This window comes from Mycteria americana, chromosome 9 (assembly GCF_035582795.1).
Source record: "Mycteria americana isolate JAX WOST 10 ecotype Jacksonville Zoo and Gardens chromosome 9, USCA_MyAme_1.0, whole genome shotgun sequence".
Taxonomy (NCBI): Eukaryota; Metazoa; Chordata; class Aves; order Ciconiiformes; family Ciconiidae; genus Mycteria; species Mycteria americana.
In genome coordinates this window covers 33,214,953-33,241,275 of record NC_134373.1, presented here as the reverse complement: position 1 = coordinate 33,241,275, position 26,323 = coordinate 33,214,953, and the positions used below count along the sequence as shown (strand labels likewise).

Below are 26,323 nucleotides of genomic sequence, written 5' to 3'. Positions count from 1 at the left end.
TGAAGATTAAAGCAAGAATTAAGTATGGTATCAGTTTCACAAAGTGTTTCTTAATCTTACTTTCAGAGTGTTCTGGAATTCTACTGAAAAATATTATTTTCTGTGTTGTACTGAGTAATTCAAGGGCAGTGTCCTCAAACTTTTCTTCCTGTTGGAGCATGGCCAGCAGTGCCTTCCTATATACTCTCAAAGTCTCCAAAATAGCTGGCGGTGGTAGTGCTCTCCAACGAAAAACCTCAGAAGCCCTGTTTGGCCCTATTCAAGCCTTGAAAAGGGAATAGATAGCTGGGAGAGCCTGCTGCCAGTAAATAGCCAGCTCGAGTAGACAAATGTTAAGGAACTCTGTGACCATTCAGTTACAGGAACTGGTATAAGGCTGAAGGTAAGTCTGTCAATGAAGCGTTCTGCATTCGAGCCTTCCTGGGATAGTGGGATAGATCCTTAGAGGGCTCTTCAAAGCTAGAACAGGACTGAGCTGTCTTGACTTCTCTGACTTGGTTTGGCTTCTGTAAGGTCAGGATAGTTTTCATCCCAAACAGCTGCTCCTTTCTCTAAAAAAGTTTAAGATATGAAAGCAAACTTCCAGACAATGTAAGGAGAGTTGCTCAAAGGGGCGACTTAAAAGAAACACGGAGTAGAATAGTGGAGCAAAGGGAAAGAAAACAGTAAGTAACAAGGATTAAGTAGTTGTCTTTGGGAATGGAAAGGTTCCCGTGTATTAAACTAGAACAACGAGACCTAAACCTCTTGCCTCATCTTCTTGAAAAGTGAAGACAGGGATTGGAATTTGATTCAGAAAGTCTCAACAGGCTTGGTGCAAGTAAAACACCGTAGTAGTAAGGGTGCCTAACGAATAAAGAGAACATAAAGAATGACACTGGAGTTTGAAAGTTAAGAAATAGGCCAGAGAAGAGGATTTGCTTATAGACAGTACTAGAGAGGATTATATGATAGGCGTTACAATTTATAAAGGGTGCTGAAAAAAAGCAAAATTTTATGGTGATTGTTAATAAGGAAGAAATGGTAAAAGTTAGTCTGACTAAATGTGAAAGAAGGGTTAGGATGCTGAGGTTGTGAGCCTGTAGAAAAAGAACTGATGGAAGCTGAGAGATCTTAGGAGAGCAGATAATTTGGTTTAGGAGAGAATAAATTGGAATAATTTCATCCAAGAAAGGGATTGGCTGAGAAGCCACATGGAGAGGTAAGAATTAATAATTGGAAACAGGGCATAGGCTTACAAAGAGAGAGATTTAGAAATTGCTTGGAATTAAGAAGGTTGAAACTCTGGGCATTAATGATCTGACTAGGAGCAAATGCATGGGTGATATAGATATTTTCCATTCTAGTTTCTATAAATACTGGCATCATATTTTAAGGTACCATATTTCCATTCGTAGAAGGCTGTGGCTAAATATCTCTATTCTAAATGGAAAATATGCACTCTAACAATATTTTAAATAATAAAATAAAATGTATTAACATTTTAATAATTAATTATTAGTAATAATTTAATAAAATAATTTTAAAGAATAAAACTACCTCAGAAAAATAGAAATAGTCTGCATATTTCTGGAAGCAAAAGATAGGTGGTTTATATCCCAAGAATCTGTGCAGTACAGTATCCAGAACAAAGAAGATGTTGACAGATGCTGCCAAGACAATCCCTGATCTCTATGTCAATTCAAAATATTTCATAGTAAATATTAAGGGGAAAGATTACTGTTGTTCAGGGTGAGTTCTATTAAATAATAGTGAACTTTTGTAAAAGCAAACCTAGCTTTTCAATGCACTTGGAATTTTTAGGTTTTGTCAGAGAAACCTAGAAAATAAAAATTATCAGAGGGAAGATGTAAGGCAAAAGTTAGAAGATATATAAAGATAGAGTTGCTACATGTTCTGAAAGGATCATTGCAGGGCTTCTTTGTGAGGAAAAATGAGGGGAGAACTGAAGATGAATTCAGGGCAATGAATATTGTCTGAACAAATGTTTCATGGAAGTAAAAACCAAAATAAACCAATAAAACAGCCAAACAGAAAAACCTGTGAGTTTTCCAGCATCAGTTCAGCTACAAAGGTTTCTTGTTTTCAGCTTAATTTTTTAAATAAAATATTTTTAATTAATTATTTTTTAAAAGCTAAAATAAAATAAATAAGTTTGGGTTCTAACCAAAATTTTAGGATTTTTTTCAGAGCAGTTATTTCAATTCTAAATACATATAAGGGGAAAAAAATATGGAAAATAGAGTACCCTACAAAAATTTTAAATTAAAAGCTTGGAAATGCATAATTATCTTCTAGAAGGGATGGGTTTCATCCCTTCTAGTTAAATGAGTTGGTGAGAGAATTGAGGTATTTTTATACAATCTTGTGCCCTAAAAAAAACCCCCATGTAGCAGCAGTTTAGGAAGGCTGTCTTTGTACTTCTTCATTTGTTAGGTTTAAGATGGATATCTGCACCTACATTAGAAAGAGGGGGAGAGAATCTAGTTTTAAAGGTTTTTAGTGTAAAAGCTTACAATAATTTTGAAGCATCAGCTACTGAGTCCTGTGAAAATAGTGATGTGAGCAAGCCCTATGTTATTTTTCAATAGTAAGAGACTAAGTCCTCTTCTTTATTACTTCTAATAGAGAATGTAGTATTTGACCTGGTAATTGTATGAAAGAACATTGATTTATTTTTTTAGATTAATATTGCTACGTGTTTTTTATCAGGTGAGAAGCCATTTCGTTGTGATGAATGTGGTATGAGGTTTATTCAGAAGTATCACATGGAAAGGCACAAAAGAACTCACAGTGGAGAGAAGCCTTACCAGTGTGAATATTGTTTGCAGGTAAGATGACTTAGTGAAATCTTTCGCAATTAAAAAACAAAACACCAGTCAATTCCCAAGTAGTACAGATAGGACTTTCTCCAGGTGTTGTAGTCATGTGCATATAAATAAATGTATAAAGAATGTTTTTTCTGGTAAGGTGGGCAGTCTTGGTGCACAGGTGGAGCAGAGGCACAACTGTCTGCGCTTGATTTTATTCTTTACATACTGTTGGTTGACACTTCATTAGAAGTCGGTAAAGTGGATGAATTATCAAGTAAATTTGTTAGAATGAAAGGTTTCTTTTCTTTCTGCTAATATATTTATTTTTCTATAATAATAATAATAATTAAAAAAAAATCTTTTGCAGTATTTCTCCAGGACTGATCGTGTGCTGAAACATAAACGTATGTGCCATGAGAACCGCGACAAGAAACCGAACAGAAGTGCCACCAAAGTTGGCTTTTTGCCATCGGAGGAAGATTCTGGTTTCTCTACGCCTATGAAAGACAGCTCCTTGCCAAAGAAAAAAAGGCAGAAAACAGAGAAAACAAAATCTGGGGATAAGGAAAGTACAGATAAATCAGAACAGAAGAAGGACAAAAATGACTATTTGCCTTTGTACTCTTCTAGTACTAAAGTAAAAGATGAATATATGGTAGCGGAATATGCTGTTGAGATGCCACATTCTTCGGTCAGTGGGACGCACTTAGAAGAAGCAAATTCTGGAGAAATACACCCACCTAAGCTTGTTCTCAAAAAAGTTAACAGCAAGAGGAGTCTGAAACAGCCACTTGAGCAAAGTCAAACCATTTCACCTTTATCCACATATGAAGACAACAAGGTTTCAAAGTATGCCTTTGATCTTGTGGATAAGCAAAGTTTACTGGACTCTGAAGGTAATGCTGACATTGATCAAGTTGACACATTACAGGAAGGGCCCAGTAAACCTGTGCACAGCAGCACTAATTATGATGATGCAATGCAGTTTTTAAAGAAAAAGAGGTATCTACAAGCAGCTAGTAATAACAGTAGAGAATATGCCTTGAATGTAAGTACCATAGCATCTCAACCTTCAGTAACACAGGCAGCTGTGGCCAGTGTCATTGATGAAACTGCTACAGCCTCAATATTAGACACACAGGCACTGAATGTTGAAATTAAAGGTAACCATGACAAAAATGTCATTCCAGACGAGGTACTGCAAACTCTGTTAGATCATTATTCACACAAGGCTAATGGACAACATGAGATATCTTTCAGTGTGGCTGACACTGAGGTGACCTCCAGTATATCAATCAATTCTTCTGAAGTATCTGAGGTCACCCAATCTGAGACAGTTGGAACAAGCTCTCAAGCTTCCTCATCAGATAAAGCTAGTATGTTACAAGAGTATTCAAAGTTTTTACAACAAGCTTTGGACAGAACTAGCCAAAATGATGCCTATTTGAACAACCCGAGCCTTAATTTTGTGACTGATAACCAGACTCTTACAACCCAGCCAGCATTTCCTTCCATGGAGAAGGTCTACACGTCTATACCCGTCAATAGCTTTCGATCGGGAATGAACTCTCCATTAAGAACAACTCCAGACAAGTCTCATTTTGGACTAATGGTTGGTGATTCACAGCACCCTTTTCCCTTTTCAGGTGATGAGGCAAATCATTCTTCTTCCTCCTCTACACAGGACTTCTTGGATCAAGTAACTTCTCAGAAGAAAGCAGAGGCACAGCCTGTTCATCAAGCATATCAAATTGGCTCCTTTGAGCAGCCCTTTAGAGCTCAGTACCATGGGGCAAGAGCTGGAATATCATCTCAGTTTAGCACTGCCAATGGACAGGTGAACCTTCGGGGACCAGGGACAAGTGCTGATTTCCCAGAATTTCCCTTGGTGAATGTAAATGATAGCAGAGCTGGGATGACTTCTTCACCTGATGCCACAACGGGCCAGACTTTTGGCTAAGAAATCTTTGTAAATAATACTGGCACTTTAGAACACATTTGTCAAAAGAGGGTTGCTCTGTATAAGATGGAGTTCTGTACAGCTTTTAAGAGCGCTATGTTAAAACAAAAGTAAGCTGATATTAGCAAGACCAGTAACTGCTTCTTTCTTTTTTTTTTTCTTTTTTTTTTTTTTTTTTTGGTTAGTCACCAGTCATTGAACTGCCTGATGTTGGTGCCCCTATCAAAGGCAGTTTATTATTCACTTGTTCGAATCCAGAAAATATTTTACCTTCTATGAAATTTAAAATAAACAAAATCCCCAGGTAAGACTTTCCCCCATGACGGTTTCCTTACCGGTTTCCTTGTATGCTTTGGGAGGACAGTTTATTGTCTGATACTATTCATATTGTCATTTCTAAGCTTGTCAGCGTAGTCATTGCTCTTCAGCAGGGAATCAACATGTACTAAACACACAGAATAAACAATAAGTTTCAAAGTCAAGCAAATATGGCTTTAAAAGATGGCATTTTCTAGAAAAATAATCTTTCTTCCATCTCTCTCAAAAATAATTTTAGACCATGTGCCCTTTATTTCTGCTTTGCATTACCTTGAGTTGTGTTTGGAGGAAAAAATGAATTCTGATAGACTAACTCTACTATTTAAAAGTCTAATTAATTTAAAATACTTTAAACACTTTTTTAAGCAAAATGCCTAACTGCTAAAGCCTTTACTTCATTCCTGAAATAATGTGTATTTCTTTGTACAGCTGAATCTAGATGTAACTTTTTAATGACTTTTTCATACGCAAATATCAAGATTTTGAAGTTTTAGTTAAAATACTCTGTAGATGACATTCCCAATTGCATAATGCGTACACAAACTGTGTATTCCAAGATTTAAAAAGCTTAATTGTACCTACCCTACATACTCATAATGATTAACATAGAGCACTTAGTCAACTTGATAGTTTTTGATTTCTCAAAAAATAAAACCATTTTTAGATTTTTAGGTTTGATACGGTTGCATCATTTTCATCTCGTACAGCTCCAATTATTCTTTTCAATATACATTGAGATTGGGTATTCTTAGCTTCTGTAAAAACTGTTTTAATTCTCTGTCTAGAATTTTGAAAATTCAGATCATTACATTTATTGAAGTATCCCCGAAAGCTGAAGAAGTGGGCATTCAAATTCCCTATCTTTTTAGCGTTTGCTTAGTGAAAGTTGTTACAATTTTACCAACCAAAACCGCTGAATAATGCTAGCGAACAGGATTTCTTTTTTCAGCATAGGCGAGTGATCAGAAGTTTTCGTTGCATTTCACAGTATAAATAAACTACAAAGGTTATCCCTGTACCATGAATATGTTTTTTGAATAGTACTTTGTCTTGAAGTATGCAGTATGGTACGATAAGTAGTTCTGTGTGCATTTTTAAGGTGGTAAGATTTGAGTAGCATAACTATTGTGTAGTTTAAGTTAACAAGTTACAGATTTTTGAACTGTATGTTCATTCTATTGCACCTTCCCTAAAGGGACACTGTCTGGTAGTTTAAGGCAGTTTAAGCCTAATGTAGGCTGACTAACCAGGGAAAAACACACACACATACACACACCCACATGTATATATATAGGTATGTATGTATATGTTTTGTTTTGGTTTTTTAATAGGATTACATACATCCTTTTGCAGCACTATTGCTAGCTGGTATCTCTCAGATGAAGCCATCAGCTAGGAGAAGAGACTGCGTCTCAAGGGACTAAAATACATCCTGTCTTTTTTAAGACAGGACTTGAGCAGGACATACAACAGTTCCCACCTCTTTTCCAAAGCAGTAGTAATATTTTTCTTAATTTTCATTACTAGGAAACTGATCCCACTCTGTCTCTTTTCCCTTACGGTATCACTATTACAGCACTAACTTCACTTGGTACAGTTGAGGGAGGAAGTGCATTTGTTATCCATAGCTTGCTTCTTATATTGACAAGAAATACAATTTACGTAAACTTCTTTCTTGGTACTGTTGTATAAGGAAACAGGTTCTGTTTTGATTGTCTCTGTGTATAACATAGGAAGGTGTTTCAGCGTGCTATGACTTACCAGGAATTTTGTCTGAATATTTGGCCCTGAGTTAAGAAGAATGAGCATCAAGGGAGAATAGTAAATTCCTTACGGGTTATTAATGATACATGTAAACAAATTTCTTTGAAAGAATGTTTTTAAACTGATTCATGTCTCTGTTTTTCTTCCTTTATGGTCAGTTTGGTTTTCTGACTTTCCGTTCTAGTTTGCACAGACATAATACTTATGGCCCCTATATCCCAGGAAGCCACCTCTTGTAACGCATGTTTCGTTTTCAGTGTTTCATTTCCACGACATCCTAGCTTGTGCTGCCTGAATAATAACTGTGTTGGCATCTTTGTTCTAATCTCCTTTATTGCACGTAGATGGCCATTAATAGTACTATTGGTTAAATGCAACAAGCAGCAAAAGCCAAAATAAAACAAAAGGGCTAGATTATTACTGCACTTCTCTGGCCCCATAGGGAGGTAAGAGGAATAAAGCCTGCTACTCCTGAAGGAGATTGACTCAGCTTTATTTTTAAAAGTTACTGCATTGATACTCTGCTGTGGGAAAGTGATTGAGGAGTAGAAGGGAGTAGCTCTTGCTCCATGCCATCTTCACACTTAGGAATCTCTGCTTGGGTGCGTGAGTGAGCAAGCTATTGTACAGAGTGAAGGAACTTGCTCTTCCCCGGAGCAAAGTGGGAGTCGGATGAGGAACTGGTATTCCTTATGTTGCAGCTCATTCCCTAGCCTGCTGCTGAGCCATTACAGCTGTACTCTGTGCCTTAGGACAGGTTGTGAAGTCCCCGTCTAGCCCACGGGGACTATTCGTAGGGTTCTTCCACATGTACAACTAAAGCGGTGTGAGTAGTTGATCCACTGATGCTTGAAGCTTTCTGTACTGGAGGAGTTAACCAAATATACTGCTATGATTTCCTGAGTACATGCCCTTTTATTCTGGAATAAGTGTGTTTGTAGTTCTGGGAGGTTTAACTATGTAAAAAGCTCTTGCTTGTTTAATAATTACATTATTTAATAACATTTTCCACTGCTCATGTTTTGCTGCTTTTAATCTGCAACAGATGCACACTCTTCATTTTGATCTGGTCAGTGTTCATTTTTGTTAGTTTTCTCTGTATGTCTGGAAAAAAGCGACTTTGGCTTTCTGTTCTGTTCTTGTACTGATATTGTTCAGTCGGTCAGCGTAAGGCTGGGGTGAGCATTTATATTCCACAGAGCTAACAACAGACGTTCTTACTTAAAGGTCATGCAAGCACTGAATGTGTGTGTGTGTGTAAGGTGGAATTTTTTGGGGATATCTCCTAGTGATAGAGCAATGATGATTTTAAAAAAAAGAGGAAATTGATGACATTTATTACCAAACTATATATATACACACAATATGTGTGTGTATATATACGCACATATTAATAGGCCATATTTTGGTCCTAAATTACTTGACAGTGTCCCTTTTAGCATGAATCCTTTGATATGTTTTACCATTAATATAACAGACAATGAAGGAATCAGCTTGTAATGGTATACTAATAGGCATTTACATTTTCTTCATTTGATTTGAGAATGAATTAATCATAAATTACAAGGTTTGGGGAGAAGGATTAACCATGTGTATCACTGTATGTTGGTTTACAAATAACAACATAAACAATTTAAATTGGATGATAAAAGAACTATGTTTATGATCTTGTGTCTCCTAGTGTTGTCTTTAGGAAAATTGTGTTTCAAGAAAAAAACAGAACAAGAAAGTATTCACGTGAAATAACACTTGTATTATTTTTATATTGTACTTGTCAATTTTTTGGATGACGGGAGCTTTCCATTGTTAATTGAGAAGTACAGTAAAATCTTGCTAATTCGCTGACAGCTAATCAGAGCATCCTATAGGTTTATACATCCCCGATGGTCTCTTCCCCACCTCTCTGCAATGGTCTAAAAAGTACTGTAGCGAGGTCTCATATTAGTAATACTGTACTACTTCACCCAAGTATACTACAGAATCTATATTAGTATACTGGGAGGTAGAAGAAGTATTGAAAACTAAATTACAGTTGTCAAAATAAATGAAAAAAGTACATTTTGTGATGTGACATCCTTGCTTTTATTGCCTGCTTCTTCACTATTTTCAAAATTGTCATTTGTAAAGGGTTTCTAAGGTATTGCTGCGAATTATTGGGGTTCTACTGTAACTTTTGGAGTTTATTCTAAAGTATTCATGTTCTCCTATGAAAACTTTCCACCTGGACAGATACATTATATTCCATGCTTGTTCAGAATATTTTTATAGTATTTGTATCATATGTAGTAACTATTTGAAATGAACCAGAATATTTGGATGAATCCACTCTGAATTTTGCAGCATTGGATTACTTTATGTATGTATATTTGCTAACTAGATTTTCTTGGCTTTGAGATCTTTGATTTTTATTCTTCGTTGTTTGCTTGTTTTAATACCATTACAAATTGCAGGGGAAATCCTAGTACTCCTGGGAATCCGTTTGGAAATTTTAACAGGCAGAAATATGCTTATGCAGTCGGTACCAGTACACATGTGAACTTTCAAATTACATGGTTGGTACTGAAGCAAATGAATAATGTTACAGTTTCCTAGTGTTAAATGTTTTACTAAAATGAAGCCTTGTAACTTTGAAAGTTCATTCAACTTACGGTAATGCATGTTTATGTTAGGCATGTAATGCATTTAGCTAAAACTCACTTTGCAGAGGACAAGTACTAAGAAAGTATTACTGCTAATGAAAAGACATGTCTTTAAGTTAAAATTTAAACTTTTGTTCAATTTTCATTTGCTTTGTGTCAGGGAAATAAATTTGTAGTCGCTTTTGCTCTACTTGGCATATAAAACCTTATGTTTCCTTTTTAAAATTACATCTTTTGGTAGGAAACACAAACTGAGGCAAGCAAACATTTCTAAGAGTTGTTTCTTGCTTTCCTTAATCCAATGGATGGAAAGGTAATATTGTGTAAACAACATTATTTTATTTTTTTATGCAATATCATGCTGTAAATATGATTTATCAAATAAGGATGTACCTATGATTGAATCTCTGATTCTGCACAGCTAGAGTTTATATATAAATATAAATGTGTCTTGACAATCAAGGACTTATGTCAGTCTTCCTTTATGACGTTTCTTATTGTTATGCATTCCATTTGTTTGACTTGAGTATTTGTATTGTCTGTAAAGTATGTAATGTTTTTATAGCTTGTTTAAAAAACAAACAAAAAAGCCTGTAAATACATACAAACTGATCACAGTACCGCTCTGTTAGAAGGCATATGATGATGTACTGTTTGTAAGCAATAATACATGACAGTGCTAACTTTACAAGTAGCACAAGGATAAGTTCCAAAAATACCTTTGGGAGTTAATAGCCTTGTTTGAGTTAATGAATATTCTTAATCATTTTTTTATAAATAAATTCAAATGTCCTCCTGCTGGAGTATATAACATTGTTTACACAGCACAATTTCAGTCACAGAGGGGACAGTCTTTAGATCTATGGCTTCATCCGTACCCAGTTTGAGTAAGAAATGAATGGCTTGGCTGCACTTCTGCAAGATGAGGAAGACTGCAAAAGTTGAATAGCTCTGTCTCTAAAGGATGAGAGATACTATTCTGCTTCTGTGCTGATTCCTGACAATTCCTCTACTTAAATTTGGAGTCTTTAAGTCCTGATACTGAACTGATGAGACTTGGGCCTCCAGTAGAAAGGAGTAGTTCTTTTCTTATTTCATATGCAGATAAACAGTGAACTTACAAGTCACCTCTCCATTTGAGTTGCGTATTTTTCAAATTATGAGCTATGAGATGATGAGATGGGTTTATTCCGATAAATAAACTAAACGTCAAACTTATAGTTTGAATTGAATAGGTATTAGACTGTACAGAGCAGCATAACTATTTGAACAGTCATCACTGCTTTAGAACCCCCCACCCCCAATTTATAAATGTATATGACCTACATTTTATAGAAAAAAAAATGTTTTTAAATGCTAGTCATTTATATAATATGTGCTTTGAAGGATTTGCTAGTCCACTTCTGTCACTTTTAGTACACTGGTATCTTTTATATGTAATGTATGCTTTTTATTATTATTATAATTATTATTATTATTATTGTAGTAAAGCATTTCAGTAGGAGGAATTTTGCAACAGTATGAGGGGTTGAAATTTTCATTGTCAGAAATGAATTATACTGGACTTTGTCTGTGTAGTCTTGTCTTTCTTTTAATGCTGTCTGGAAGGGAACTTGGTATTCAATAAAGCAAGTGACCTCCTTTTATTTTGAAGGCATACTATGTAGTGCTGAATTGGATCTGGAAATATGATGAATTTGAAGACAGAGAAATTAGTACAAAATCTAGTGTACAGAAGAAACTGTGTTATGAAAAAACTGATGATATATATAGTGGAACACCGTTTCAATGCATTTTCTGATATAGTGTTATTTTCCTGAAGTCCATATGCCTTCTTTGTATTTCAATTAATTAAAAAAACCCACAATCTATATAGATAAATTTAGGATAACAGGTTTATGTCAATGACTATACAGTATTTCTTTATCCTGCAACATCTATTCCGTCCCTTTATTATCAGACAAAAGACCGTAACCTGAGTTCCATCAGTAAAAGTATGTATATAGGTGAGAGATGGTTTTGTAGGAACCTGAAAAGTATGAATTTGTATATTCCTTATGTTTCTGACAGAAATCAGTACGTGAGTCTTTCTTTATTCCTGTGAAATGAGGAATTTCCTGATATCAAGAGTGAGTGTGTGTGTGTGTGTGTGTGTGTGTGTGTATGTAGGTACATGAAAGATGTTTAGGTCTCCTGGCAAAAATGACACAAGTATAAAAGGATTTAATGTAGTTCAACACATCGCTTACATTTAATATGTAAAAGAAACATTTAAATTTCATAATTCAAAAAAGACAAAAATAGTTTTGCAGGAAACAAAACTATTTGGATAGCAGGCTTGACCAAATGAAATTTTTTGGTTAAACTTGATATATTTTAAATTATTCTATTTCTGCCTTTATTTCTGCCCTAAAAGCAACTTAAAATATTTTGGGAGTTACTCTTCCTGTTCATTTGACTGTGAGTGTAATTTATATCATGGTTTACAAAATGTGGCATGAAGGATTGGATTGTTTTATCTGTATAATACAATGAAAGATTGCTTTTTTTTTTTTACATAATCATGGTGAATGGTATTGTATTAGGATTGATTTATTCATTAAGTGACTTAATGAGTTTCATCACTTTTGACATTATTGTTTTCTTAATGGTTAACTTAGTCTTTTTGGGTTTATAATACCCTTCTATGTATTGTGATACTAAGGGAAGTTATGTTTTTGCTTTATTTTTAATTAAACTAATAGTTTGATAATTTATATTTGCAAATGATGCATTTTAAATGTGGTCACTTGCTGTTTGAAAAATAAAAATATAGAATACTGTTTTATGAATAGACTTAGCAGTATTTTTCATGTTAGATAATTTCAAACAAAATCTGCTTTCTTAATGAGACAGATGAAGACATGTAAAGATACGTATCGTTGTGCAAGAACTGAAGAGGATACTTTCAACAATTAAATGGAATATTTAAATATTTCATTTGAGACATACAAAACTTATTTGGGTTTTCTTCCCCTTTGGATATCCTTCTTGCCTCCTTTGGTTATAGAAAACAGAATATCCGACCTTAATTTTAATCCTGGTCGTTTTAGAAGATTGCACTTGAATCACTTTAATAGAAACACCTACTATTAGACTAGCTTTCCTTTTGTGATTTTTGTTTGCACTAGAGGGAATTTATTCAGTGCCAGCAACTCTTCGTGTAAATGAGAATCAGGACTTTGTTTTCATTTCAGTTGTAAGAAAGGTGAACTTGATTACTCAAGTTTTCGACTATTGGATAACAGTATGCCTGTTGTGCACTACATCATTTTGTAGTGTGTGTAGTATACAGAGTATTTGTTACGTATTTTTTTCTATAATTGAAGCAAATATTTAAAAAATATTGAAGATCATAGCATTTATGCACTTAGAAAACCAGAAATGTGCCCCATAGCATTATTTACCGATAATTTCGTTTTCTCGCCTTTATTTATTCGTGCATTAAAGGCATTGTTTTCCCTGAATCTTTTGGTAGGGTCCCTTCTGGTAAAGACTTGATTTTTGTGAAATGCGTGGCTCTGTTGATTTTACTTCGTGTAAGAACAAGTTTTGTATAAGGAAATGTTAAAAGTAGCACAAAACCTTTTAGAGAGAAAAACACCCGGTGAAGTTCTGTGTTAAGACTTGAGCCATGATCAGATGAGCACTGCAGAAAGAGCTGTGTGGGTCTAGGATGTCAGGGGCTCCCCACCCGCTGGGTGCAGCCCCGGTCCTGGAGCCCACGGGGTCACTGCCTGGGTGTTCTCTGCCAGCCACCTCGGGGAACCCCCTCTGGGCAGTGGTAGCTGCGCGAGAGGAGCTTTTCATCTGGCCTTAGCCTCAACCCCTTCTGAGGATGTTTAACCCAGTTGACTGAATTTGCATGGTAGCAGAGAAAGGATACTCGGGAGATTCGCGCTAGTCTCTTACCCAGCGGCCAGCAGCCCTAGCAGAGATGGCTGCACGCAGCCACAAGGCAGTCACAGATTAAATCAGCACAGACGCTTCTGCAGGGACCGTCTGAAATTGGCCGTAGGAAGGCTGCCCTTCTTCTGTCCCTCGTAGCTGTGGGCGGCCACAGTCATTGCTGTCTTGTAGTGCCTTTTCATACTTCTGAAGTATGGAGCGAATACAGCAACATGACTTGATATGACTTTGTTTCACTGTTATTCTAGTGTGCATGTTTTGGTCTTGTTTTTAAAATAGCCTATCAAGAACTTAACGTGGTATGTTAACATCCAGCCAGTATAGTAACTACTTTTAATGGTTTCATGTTTAATAGCTTTAAATTGTGGGTGCACACAGCAATATGCCCGAGTAAGTAGTGTCTGTGTACTCAGTCACCCTGCTTGTCTTTAGCTTTGTTGTGTTCACTTACATTAGTTATGCTGATTTTTATTTGTTTTTATTATGCAGTGGAAATAAGAAATCAAAGCTGATAGTTTCTGCTTATTGACTTTCATGATTAAAACTGTCAAATAGTAAAGTGATACTGCAAAGAAGACATTTTTCAATATTTTGATGTTAAAAACAATTGCCAGAACCTACATTTTATGTTGAGTGAGAAAAATAATCCATTAAATTAGCTTTTTTTTTCTTTTCTTAGGAGAAGGAAACAGTTATCTGATTAGTTATTTGTTTATTTAGAGGATTGGAAAAAATCTCTCTCTCTGAAATTAATATTTTTCTTGCACTGCACAGGACAAACTACTTTGTAGCTGCAGAATAGGCAGCAGTTTATGAAAGTAGAGGGGTTTGGAGGTGGGTTGGTGTAGGGAGGTAGTCTGGAAGAGTGTCCAGTTTGTTGGTTATCTTCTGCATTGCACTTGCTGAATCAACAGAAGATAGTTTCCTATAGAATATTGTTTGCTTTTTTGTCTGCTTTAGTTGCCAAGATACGGAGTTTAAAGAAGAGAGCTTTCCACTGGAACAGGGGGTTAAAACGGAGCCCGTGTGTCTTGTCCTTTCAGAAGCCAGCAGCCCTGCCCTGGTCGCTCAGGTAAGTTGTCTCCTCCGCAGCGTCCTTCCCCTTTCACATCAGGGCTGGTCTTCAGGTTCATAACATCCCTGCTGCGGCATCTGCTCTAGCTTTTGAATTTCAAAGGCAGTCAAACGCATACATGTATGAGTCACTGGCAGACACTAAATACGGTGATTTGGTGAGGTTCCATCTTAAAATCTTCTGCAGTCTAGCCAACTACATCGCTTTTGCCAGTGTCAGCAGCCATGCACATCATGCAAAAAGCACGGGATCCAGTGCCTCCCTCCATTATTTGTACTTACTTTGGATGTTTGCTGGGTGTACCAGTAACTGCTGTTTTTTCCACTTGGAGTCCATCTCCCTGGGCAGCTCTACCTGTCTTACGCAGGAGAGCCAAGGCCCGTTGCTGCCTGATAATTGTACGCTGCTGCCTGCTGGTAGCAAAGCGGCTTGGCTTTTGTTTGGCCAGCAGCTGCACCTTTCAAGCCTCTCAGCTAGAAATGTGGGTGCCTAGTCCCAAACCAAGCTTTGTGCTGGTATCTTTTGACGCAGGTCAGTGCACTGGCAGTAGCTTGTATGTAGCTGCCTTCATTTAGAGGAGGTAATACCTTCTCAGCTGCACAGCCTGAGAGAGTTAAGCTGGCCCAGCTATAGAAGTGCAAGCTGTGCCACTGAACACATCTTAGTTTTCACTTTTATTTGCATATACATTTTTTTCTCATGGTGAGATGTGGTCATTAGTGCCATTTCAGAGAGGCAGAAGTAACAGCTTTTGTACCTGCTGTTAGATCAAAAGCAGTACCGTGGCCTAAGTGAAACCAAGAGGATTCCATTATTTTAGCAGCGTAACTTAAAAAAAAAAAAAATTTTCTGTGTCGTAATAGGAATAACGCCTGTTCAAGATGTGTAATTTTTACACTCTGAAAGCTCTTCAGGAGCAGCGCTTCCTTAATCGGTCTGTCTTGTCACAAGATAAACTGAGTCACGAGAGATGATAAAGCAACGACTACGAGTGCTGGGAATGTGTTCAGGGTAATTGCAAGGTAATCTCGACCATGCGGTGATGTGTAAGAACAAAGTAGAGGATGTCATCGGAAACTCAAAGGATGACTTGTTTGTTTTCTCTCAAGTCCTGTGTTTTCTTCCATTTGTCTTGCCAGTTCCTGAAATCATCTTTGTTATAAAGCTAATTATAGACAGATCAGAACAGCGTAAGAAAGTTACAGCTCAGAAAGACGGATAAGCAAGTGCAAGGATACCAGTGTGCCAAAGTAATCTTTTCCTCCAAAACAGGAGTCAGAAAGGAGGATTTTCTTTAAGACGGTATTTGTTAGCTTAAAGGAAAGTGTCAAATCAAAGTAAACAGGATGATCAGTCACCTAGTCAAACACGTAGCTAGAGTGGTAGATGATGCAGCTACTTGAAAACGAGCCACGAGGACAGGGCAAGTCTGCCCGCGGGGTACGGAAACGCGCTTTGGCAGCGCTGGCTCTCTCAGAGTCACTCTGTGTCGCCTGAAAGCCCGTTTTAAGGCATTGAAACAAGAATGTTGTTTGTGGTGATGCTCAGGTACTGTATCGATAACTGCTGTATACACGCACTGAACAAAATTAGGTAAAATGCATTTTAAAAGCAAAGTATTTTACAGTTTACAGCTATGAGTGAACTTCAACAGAAAAAGGCTGGCTCTTCGTTTAGTCTAGGAACATACTCTACGTGTAACAGCCTGTTTTACTGTTGATCTAGGGTTTGTCTGTAGGTCTTTAAGCAATGCGATTAGCTAAATCGTGTAGTTTATTCACAGTTCTGTCCTCATGTAAAGCGTTTGCTGTGTGTGTACAGGGAAATCAGCTTGCGCGTTGGCTGCGTTAGGAAAGACGGGTATGTCTTTCCTAACTGGCAACTGAAGAAGACCATGATGAGGTATGTGATAATTAACATCCATTCTACTAAGAATCAATCCTTTCCACATTTCATGGGCTTGCTCAGACCTGTGGACATTTCAAATTCACATCTTCTCTTGCTGACCGACCTCTGTGCTGCTGCTTTCCCTGTTTCTGGGGGCCACGTTCATATCTTTGACACCCCTGTATTTTTCCCTTTACCTGTTTTATCCCACATAACCTTTTGTCACCTCCTTCACTCTCTTTAATCCATTTCCGGACTCCACCCGCTGGAGGAGTTTCCACCGAGTGACACCATATGCACTATCGAAAGTCTTCTCAAATCACAGTTCAGGAGGTCTGATAGTCGTGTGTGCCAGGCTTCAGATGGTCCATCTGACAGTCCCGAGGACCTACATAGCTTGAGGGGAAGGATTCCTCCTGGTCTGTGGAACTCAAAACGATTATAGCTTGTAGTTGCATTTTCCCCCCCTTTTCCTCCCAGTAGAGCTAAGGTACTCAGCATAAGGAGAGAGTTTTTAATTAGGCCTTTTAAAAAACTTTCTCAAATGGTTTGCGATGGTTTTCCTGGAAGGTGGTGTAGACCTCAGAGTAGTGCCGAGGAAGGCTCACATGAACACGCGGGTGGCTGAGCCAGCTGAGCGTCACGCAGCCGTCCCGAGCGTGCGTTGGGGGAATTTATACCATTCCACATCATTACATATTTGTTATGAGTAATCTACGTTAGAGCCGCTTCTCTTGCATTGGGGTTACCTCTTTATTTTCAAAGCCTGTTCTTTAAAGACAGCAAACTGCTTTGCACGACTGCCACTTGTTGATTGCCCTTGGAGAAGTGACAGCCTATGTCAGTCTATGGTTTTGCTCATGTGCTGAGTACGGAAAAGCAGCACGCTCCTCAGAAACACACGCAGCCCCGCCGGAGGAGTGCTGCCGACTGGATTCTCTTGCCAAGAAGGAAAATATTGAAAATTGCCATCACTTAAATAGGAGCAGACGGAGACCAACGCCGAGCACTCCTGAAAGGGCTTTTTAACAGCAGTGCTCGGTGATTTTAATGTGTCAGTGTGGTCCTTGAAAATACCTCTTGCTGGATTTCTGCAGTCGTTATTTCCAGCGGGGAGGCAGGATTTCCTGAAGGAGTGTTCAGCAGTGGGGGGTGGCAGTGGCAACCGCCCCAAGAAACTTCAGCTCTTGCTTAGCGTGCACGTGTGTGTAGGGACAGACGTGCCTGCAGGCAAGCCACAGGACTCGGTCCTTAGTGAATCAGTGACTCTTCACCAGGTCTGCAACAAATCAAAGATACTTATTTCAGATTTTGCGCTGGCCCTCAGGATGAGAGAATCTGGCTGAACCTGTTCCCCGGTAGTTGTAAAGAGTGTAAAGAGAAGGGAGCCGGAGGAGAGCTTCCAAAATATTCCAGGAATGGGATATCTTGGGGAGATACCTACCGATTTCCTCAGGTAGGCGTCATCCTCCTTTGAGAAGTTGCCTGTCTTCTCTGAACTCTTGCTTTCCTTTTCTGCCACTCACTTGTCCTTGCTGTTTCTGTCCAAGAGTAAAGGCTTGCGTACACTTTGCCTCTGCAGGACACTCTGGAAAATCAAAGAGGGTTTGCTAGATTACATGGATGTCTTGTATGGATACTTTATTGAAAATTAAAATGGCCCTAACTCATTGTGCCTTACTTCATTTTGGAAGTAAACGAGGTTAGTGAATGCTATTCGAGTTCTAAGGAAGGGTGTTTAGCTTTAGATTTGATCCTGTTTACATTGAGACTATCCCAAATTCGTGCCTTTAATTCAGATGGAGCTTTCTCTATGCAGGGTGCGGGGTTTCTTGGCAGCCCTGAACAGGGAAGTTACGCTGAAGCGAGTTCCTATTGAAAGCAGGTTGCAACCGCTCCTACGCGGAATCGGAGCCCCGCTTCCCTGTGGTTGGCAGCCTTCCCTCCTGCCGAAACCGAGCAGCTATGAATGTCGTTATTTATTTTTTTGGTCAGACCCCTGAGCATGTCAGACTTAGTGCAACTCTGCTCCTAACCCCTCACGCGTTCGGTTTCCTGCGTTCCGCGGTGCGCCTGCCGCTGCCGCTGGCTTTGGCACGGCGGGTGTCTCAGCCGCTCCTGGAAGAAACAACCGGCGCGTTCCCCGCGTGTGAGGGGGACCTGCCCGCAGCCCGCAGCCCGCAGCCCGCAGCCCGCAGGCAGGCCGGCTCCCCCGCGGCCGAGCGCCAGCTCCCTGCGGGGGGGCCGCGCCGCCCGGGGACACGTGGCAGCCGCCCGGGGCCGGCCCCGCGCGGGAGGCGGCGCCGCGGGAGAGCGGGGCGGGAGGGGCGGGGCGGGGCGCCGCCAGGTGAGTGGGGCCGGGGCGGCGGGGGCACCGCGCCCCCACAGCGGGGCCGAGCCGGGGGGGACGAGCCTAAGCGGCGGGGGACCCGCAGGTGGCACCTTCCTTCGCTTCGCTTCGCTTCGCTTTGCCCGCTGCTGCCTCCGCCTGGGGCCTTGCAGTAGCTCGCTCGGGGGGGGGGGGTGGAGGGGGGGTAGAGGGGTGGTGAAAGCGGGGGAAAGAAGAGCTAAAAAATAAAAACCGGGAGAGGGGGGAAGGCAAAAAAAAAAAGGGCAAAAGCAAAAAGGCAAATAAAAAGGCAAAAAGGAAAAGCAAAAAAAAAAAAAAAAAGGAAAGCAAAAAAAGCAGGGGGGAAAAAAGGCAAAAAGAAAAGACAAAAGCAAAAAAAAAGGCAAAAAGAAAGAATAGCAAAAAAAAAAAAAGAATAGCAAAAAAAGGCAAGGGAAAAAAGCAAAATAAGGAGGGAAAAAGAAAAAAGGAAAGGAAAAAAAAAGAAAAAAGAAATAAATAAAGAAAAGGAAATAAAAGAAAAGGAAAACGAAAGGGAAAAAAGAGAAAAGGGAAAAAAATGAAAGGGGAAAAAAGAAAAAAAAAGGGGGCAGAGCGAGCAGGTACTTGCAGCGCTTTCCGGGAAGGGGTGGGCGCAGCCCCGGTGCGGCGATGGCCGGGCCGGGCCGGCAGCCCCGAGCGGGGCCGGGCCGGGGCCGGGGCCGGGGCCGGAGGCACGGGGGCGTTGGCACGGCCGCGGGCTCTGCAGAACCGCAGCCGTCTGACCGCAGCGGGAAACGCCGGCTGCTGGGGCTCGCGTCCCGCTCCCGTGCTCCGCAGCGCTGGTGAGGCTGCGGGGGTAGCCGAGAGCAGGGGGAGCGGGGCAATGGTCCCGGCCGTCGCGGTCGATGAGTAACTGGGAATGACCAAGCGCTCCTACGCGTGGCGTTACCTTCGTTGCGCCGATGGCTGCTTTATTTCCCTTTAATTCCTGCCTTCCTCGGGGTCCCCTAAAGTAGGTGTTTTTAAGAACTTGACCTGGAGAGGAGTTGAGGGGATTTATTAAAACTAAAGTGCTGTTGGCTGCCGGGTCCCTCGAGGGCCGGAGGCTTGGAAGTGCCTCTTCTGGCAGGGCCGGAGGCTTCGGAGGTCGCGGGACCACACGCAGTTGCGCTTGGGAAGGCGTTAACCTTTCCTCTTTAAAATCAGCCAGCTGTTGAGTAGCTCGGAGCAGCGACGCTTAGCTCAGAAATGGCTTTAATGTGACGATTAATAAAATGTCGCTGCTTTGAAAGGATGCGGAGGGCACTGCAAGTTCTTCTGTAGGAATCTGGTTTTGTAATTAAGTATAGAAGTGTCACAGGAAAAGGAGATGAGCCTTTGTAACGTTTCTGCGAGGAGGTTTGCTAATGCTCTTCTGCTCTCTTGAGCGCTAAATGGTATGGAAAGATTAAAACAACCGTTCTTCTTTAATTTATAGACTGGTTAGTGTCTTTGGCAGAGACTTCAGGAAAAGTAGTATCAATTAACTTTTGAGTTAGAGGCTCGTTTATATTAGAGGAAAACGGTGCCTGCTTGGCTTTTTTGGCAGACTAGCCTGTGTAGCAGAAAACGCTTCCGCTGGGTTGGTGACCTAGATAGATAATGCTGCCGCAAAACATCTCTGTGCTGTGCAGTAACTTGGAAACCACGCTGCGCTGGTAGCGTGCTGCATGGGACGAGAGGAAGGCTCCTGCCCCAAGGACTTTCCACTTTCAGACCCTAAATCGCAAAACTACGCGCGTGTCGCGTGGATCGGGACGTGGCTGCGCGGGCAGCGTCAGTCCTGGCATGTTTGTTCAGCTCTGGCTTCTGCGCTTTACACCCCCTCCTGTGTTTGCTTCGGTTCCCTTGTAGGGCTGAATGGATCCATGCGTTGAAGAGCGATGTAAACAATTGCAGGATTAAGTAATAAGGTGTTGGGCGGTTGGAAGCGCCGCAGAGGAGCAATAGTGGAGAGGCAATTTCCTGCGATTGCAGAGGAGAAAGCTCTTACACCGAGGGGAGCGGGGCTAAGTGGAAAGGGTACAGGAGCGCAGGGCAGGAAAGGGGGTTTTAACGCCAAGTAAAAGGAAGGAAATTGTGAGATAAGGGGGTTTAAACATCTAGGAGGGTAACGTTTCCTGCAAGGTGACCTCCAAGTCTGAAATCTGTGCGTGGAGCCCTTCTCTCTGTATTTTGCAAGTCTCAGATTGATAATACAGGTGCATCAAACCTACCCGTGCTGTCACACACAGGGCACGCTGAACGAGCGGCTTCAGCCACCCTGAGCTGCTGCAAGGGGTCGGGGCCATCTCCTTCTGGGCTCCCTTGGTGGAGTGGTTTAGGAGAGCTGGGGGCTGCAGGCTGCAGCCTCCCTCTTCTTTCTACATCCAGCTGGAACTGCTGTGAAAGAGAGGAGTTTGGATGACCGCAGTGAATCCTTTACAGAGTGAAATCTCTGGCGAGGAAGGGCTGCGTTGGGGAATCTTAGGAGAATATGGCTATTCAGTTGTAATCTTGTTGTGTATTTTCTTCCTTTTTTTTATTACTATGGGTATTTGCATAAAAACATGAGCTTTGTTTCTTTAGAGTTCATCAGCTCCTGCTGCTTTTGCCCTGCTTGAAGCCTCAATCTCCCCGTAACAGCAGCCATTTGTGATATTGTGAAGGGTTATTTGCTTCAAGAAGAGGGGAGGGAGCAGCAGGGAATCAATGAACTCTTACAGCTTTGGTGCTGCTTAACCGGCCACGTGGACAGGGCGAAGAAAAACCTCCCGTGCTGGCCATTGTACCCCAGCTGCTGGAGACCTTCTGCAGCTGAAACACCGTGGTAGAGCAGTGGCGGCATTGGTTATTTATTATAGGATATTTAAAAGTAGAATAATAAAGGCAGGATGGTGAAAGTGCTGATCTGGGAGCTGGGATTCAGACTGTGATGGAGAAATCCTGAGTGACGCAAAGTGGTTTCTGTATGTCTCTGTCCCTGTGAAATAGGAAAAGCGCATTTTGTTGGTTGTCTTGTCTCTGTAGCGTGCAAGCTTGAGGAGTCAGAGATTCCTACACCATGCCCTGATAAGTTGGGTCTGTGGTCTCAGGTAAGGTGTCCAGCCGTTGGCACAAGCCGTGTGTGATCATGGTTGATTCTTGTAAGCATGTAAGCTCAACTGGCCAGGAAACTGTATTGGCCCCAGGAGAGCCAACGATCCAGACAATCTGCCCTCTCCCCAGCTGCGGAGCACGTCTTGCTCCCCTCTGGCTGCAGCCTTCTGTGTTACCTAGGCATGGTGTAGCTGTGCTGAGAAACAGCCAGAGAGGCTCTCTGTTGGCACTTGGCGTGGGAGACTGTGGGCAACTGGTTGATGGCCATCACAAGACCATTTGGGGGAAGTTAAGACTTGCAGCCAGCTGAAGGGAGGCGTATAAAAGCGTGTCTCCATAATTAGAGGGAGATCTTCCTATGAAAACCAGCCCAAGGAGGAGGGGAACCAGTAATTTTGAGGCAGAGGAATGCTTGTGCTAGCTTTCCCCTTCTGTAAAGATGTGTTAAGTTATCCTTGAAATAAAGCCTGATACTGCTTTTTTGGTACATACATGGTGTTAATTAAGCCTGACCTACTGCCAGAGTCTGCCTGTGGCAGGTATAAATTTGAAGTCGGGCCACTGCAGGCAAGATGACTGTACCTCCAAGGGTGACTGCGACCATGAAGACGGGCTCCTGCACATTGATGCAGGGGATGCGGCTGAGAGCATCAGGAATGCAGAGCGTGGGTCTGTGGTGGTGGACACCTTCAGCTGCTCCAGTTCCATCTCTGCATTGTACTGGAAGAGGGGCAGAGCGGGGTAACGAAGTCCTTGTCAGGGGAGAGGTTACATTGGCAGGACTCTAGTTTGCAAAAGGTACAGTGGAAGGGGATGTGATGAAGGCTGTGAAGCGATTAGTGGTGCTGGGAAGTAAATAGTTCATGTGTCCCATGTCACCGCAGCACGGGGGCATGCAATGAAATTACCAGGCACCAGATTTAAAACCAATGAAAGGAAATACTTTTCCCAGACAGCACACGGGGAAGCTGTGGAGCTAGTGCTGCAGGATGCTGGGGACTCCAGGGGTGTGGATAGATTCAGAAGAGGCCACCAAGGGCTGTTAAATGTCGGGCTGATGATAGAGCCTGTGCTGCGGGCAGGCCCTGGGGGGGTGCAGGGGGAGTATTGCTCTCTGCTTGCTGTGGTGTCACTCTGTGGTTTAGCATCTGCTACGAGCCGCTGTCGGCTCCTTCTGGGTAATAGCCTTGTGCTTCTGCATACTGAGAAAGCAACAGACGTGTCTTCTGTCTTTTCTGCTTTCACAGTAAAGTGCAGTAAAACCATGAATCTTCTGCAACGGATGATCCAGCACCACAGGAATTTGACCGAGGAGAATAGCTGACCTTCTGCTCGGATCAGCCTCGCCTGTTGTAGTGTTAGAGCTGCGCATTGGGCAGGCGGAGGCAACGTGAAGGGTACGATGTTCAGGCTGAATGGTGCCAGAAGTGAGGGATATGTCCAAGAGCTGTTCCACGAGGAAGCGCAGCAGGTATGTCGGAGAGCCATTGCCCTTCATAGCCCAAGTTTCCATCTCCATGGTCTCTGCACTTCCTCCTGGTCACCTCAGTGGCAGGTAAATACAGGACTGAAGTAACAAAACTGCCCTTCTTTTTGCTACGTAAACCTGAGGTGTGTTATTTAGAAAGGGAAAGAGGGGACTTGGTTTCCAGAGCGCAGGAGGGAGCAGTTGCAATAGGAAAACTGCAGTTTCCCTGGAGTTTCAGGTCTCAGTTCCAGCAGCTCTGAAATTCACTTGGTGCCCCAAGTACCAGAGTCCTCTCTAGAAACATAGTGTCCTGATCAGAGACGACTGTGTGTGATGGGAAGACCATCTTAACCTACTCTGTCAGTCCCAGTTGGTCCAGCCTGGTTTGTCATCTCATCTAAGAGACTTCTCCAGTGCACTGAGGACCCTGCTTGTCTTGGTGGGGTGCTTGGCAGGGACAGGAGGAGAAGCACAGTGTATGGCTGCAGGCTCTGTAAAGGACCCCTTGAGTGGTGTTTTGGTTCATGTAACATCATCAACGGGGTTAATTTGCTGAGACTGAGTAAGATTCTGTTGCTGCTTATCCTACAGGAATATAAATAGGGTATTACAGGGAACCCTCTCTTCCAGGGCCCAGGGATCCCATCAGCTCTGCTGCCCCTTCATCTTAGAGACAACTTGCAGCAAAGTGGTGTCTTAGCAGCTCTTGGTGGCCATCCCACTGTTGGTGGCTGGCTGTTGCACCACTTCTGCAGCCTGCCTGTAAAGCACGAGAGGTAAAACCAAAGGCTTTGCTTTCCTCTAGGTATCTGAAACACAGACCAAGCCCTGGTGGAAGATCCAGCTGTTTGTGTGGGAGCCGGTGCTTTTTGGAACATGGGATGGCGTCTTCACCTCCTGCATGATCAACATTTTTGGAGTGGTTCTTTTCTTGAGGACGGGATGGCTCGTGGTGAGTGCGTGCTGACTGGGTTGAACGTGTGAATAGGCATTTTCTTCTTCACGTCCTTACCTTGTATCTCCATCACCACCCAAGCGTTTTGGATTCCGTGCTGTTCATTGTAGGCATTGCTTACGTCCTCTGGTATTTTGTAGCATTTCAAAAAGTTCCACTAACATGTAAAGCTGAAGTGGTCTTTGTAAGTGGTTTCCTATTTTAGGTTTAGGAAAGGAAAAGAAAAACACAACCACCAACCTTGACAATGAACAGGGACACCCTTGTGTTGTATTGTTGAGACAAAATAACTGCTTTTCAGGTAAAGCGTATTGCTGTAGTTACAGCTACTCGGCCATCTTCCCAACACCACTGAAGCAGGTCTCTTCCAAATGTGTCAGTGTCGGAGTCCCCGATATCTTGAATGGAGAGTCCTCAGTCAGGGGAAGTTGTCATTGCTATCAAAGGGACTTCCACCTGTGGATCCAGAATATAGTATCTCACCGAGGGTCAGAGCCTGGAAGAGTGTCTCTGCTCCCCTCCTGATGCAAAATGTTGTATTGTCCCTTAAAATTTCTCCTTAGAAGAAGGAAAGCTCCCCCAGGGACGGGTGGGATTTGAGCTTTGGGCAGAGTTCATGTCACAGGCGTGAGTTCGTGTCACAGGCATGGTGGACATCTTCCAAAAGGAGCAGGAAGACACTTGCGATCTGTATTGAAAATTGCTCCACTGGAGGCTTTGAGGGGAGCTGCAGTCATTGTGGTGGAGAAGTCAGGATGATTTTCCTAGCTCCTGATCTTATTTCCTCCACTTCTCCTTTGAAAGCAAGTTACTGCTGGAGCAAACGCAAATAAAAATAAAGCCAGTAAATAAAAGAAAAACTGAAACAGCTGGAAGCGAGCATAAAAGGGAAGGGAGGAGAAGTTGGGGTTGGCAGAGAGCTCCCCTGGCAGAGGACAGTCATATGTCGAGCTGTTCGCAGAGTCAGGCTTTTGCTATAAATTTCCAGAGCCCGGGCTGGTAAAGCTTTGCAATTCCAGGGGACCCTAATCTTGCCGAGACGTTCAACAACTATTGTAATGCTGCACTAACCCCTTCCAGCACGAATGCATAAATAAGCATCAGTGTTTAATGGGGTCTTTTTCTTCCCACTTTCTCTGCTTGCTATTGTTGCTGTGAGTCCAGCCTTCCTCCCTGGTCTTCGTGTTAACCCTTTTTTCTGTGGGAACCATTGAATTGCCCATTAACTAGCTGCCTGGGGCCACCAGCAGATTCTGGAAGAGCCCAAGGCTATGTGTATGTTTGTGTATGTGTGCTTTTTTTTTTTTTTTAACTGAAGCGTGTCGTATTTGTTAACCCTTTTAACCTGAAGGTAAGCTGTTGAAGAAAAAGAACAAATGTCCTTTTAACAAAGGAGTATTGGGTGGTAGTGGGTTGTGGTGCTGACCCAGCCAGCAGCTGCGTTTATAGCAGACCTTGGCTCCACTCCCTACTGACCAGATAAAGCCCCTGTCAAAGGCAGCGGGATGCTGAACCAAAATAGGATTTTATGATGATAGCAACATCCTGGATATGTTTCTGTTGTTTCACAAAAAAGAGAAAAGAAAAAAAAATCTGGGATTTCAACCAACCCCAAAGCTGAGAAGCAGCCTTTTAGTGCTGGTGATAAACAAACCCCATCAAGGCTAGCATGACCTCAGAAATGAGCATCGCAGGAGCAGGAGGAGAAGGAGCAAGGTTGGAAAGGAGTGATGTGGACATGGCCTGTAATATGAGTAAAGGCAGGGGAAGGGAAGCCAGACGTTAACGAAGCGCTGGGCACTGGAGGAGATTTCTGATCGTACAGTTGGAATCGCTGAGCACTGGGCTGAGCGATTTGTCAGCAGGGGAAGGTGGGCTGGAGCATGAGGGAAAACTTTTGACCCTGGAAAATAAATTACAGCCGTGTGCGAGAGAGTTGGAAGGTCCCGAGCTCAGTAGAGGTGCTTGAATGCTTTTGGAGGTACTGAGCGCCTTCTCTTTCTGAAAATCCGACCTAAACTGAACCCCCCCAAAATAGAGGTGACGC

General features: G+C 41.9%; 2 protein-coding genes and 1 long non-coding RNA gene across 10 annotated transcripts in view; 2 read left to right on the top strand and 1 right to left on the bottom strand.

Moving 5' to 3' along the window:
* The window catches only part of ZNF148 (zinc finger protein 148), a 41,512-nt gene extending 29,319 nt beyond the window's left edge, over positions 1–12,193 (top strand). For all 3 annotated transcript variants that reach the window (XM_075511428.1, XM_075511427.1, XM_075511429.1), the window contains 2 exons: positions 2,713–2,831; positions 3,181–12,193. In XM_075511428.1, the coding sequence (XP_075367543.1) occupies positions 2,713–2,831; positions 3,181–4,773 (1,712 nt within the window). In that variant the 3' untranslated portion in view covers positions 4,774–12,193. The remainder of the gene's footprint in view (positions 1–2,712; positions 2,832–3,180) is intronic.
* A 1,984-nt stretch (positions 12,194–14,177) lies between these two features.
* LOC142414540 (uncharacterized) lies at positions 14,178–19,458 on the bottom strand. Of its 2 annotated transcripts, XR_012777107.1 has the most exons (4): positions 19,361–19,458; positions 17,845–17,992; positions 17,482–17,683; positions 14,178–16,825 (listed from the first exon to the last, which is right to left on the bottom strand). It is a non-coding gene; the product is annotated as an uncharacterized LOC142414540 (long non-coding RNA). The 2 variants fall into 2 exon arrangements; XR_012777106.1 differs by having other exon boundaries at positions 14,178–17,683.
* The window catches only part of SLC12A8 (solute carrier family 12 member 8), a 59,437-nt gene continuing 47,527 nt past the window's right edge, over positions 14,414–26,323 (top strand). Inside the window, exons 1-3 of one of the 5 annotated variants that reach the window (XM_075511877.1) lie at positions 14,414–14,514; positions 23,101–23,324; positions 24,127–24,273. In XM_075511877.1, the coding sequence (XP_075367992.1) occupies positions 23,256–23,324; positions 24,127–24,273 (216 nt within the window). In that variant the 5' untranslated portion in view covers positions 14,414–14,514; positions 23,101–23,255. Of the gene's footprint in view, positions 14,515–18,732; positions 18,752–21,286; positions 22,444–22,930; positions 23,325–24,126; positions 24,274–26,323 lie in introns of those variants that run through there. The other 4 variants (XM_075511876.1, XM_075511879.1, XM_075511873.1 and 1 more) reach the window with 4 other exon arrangements.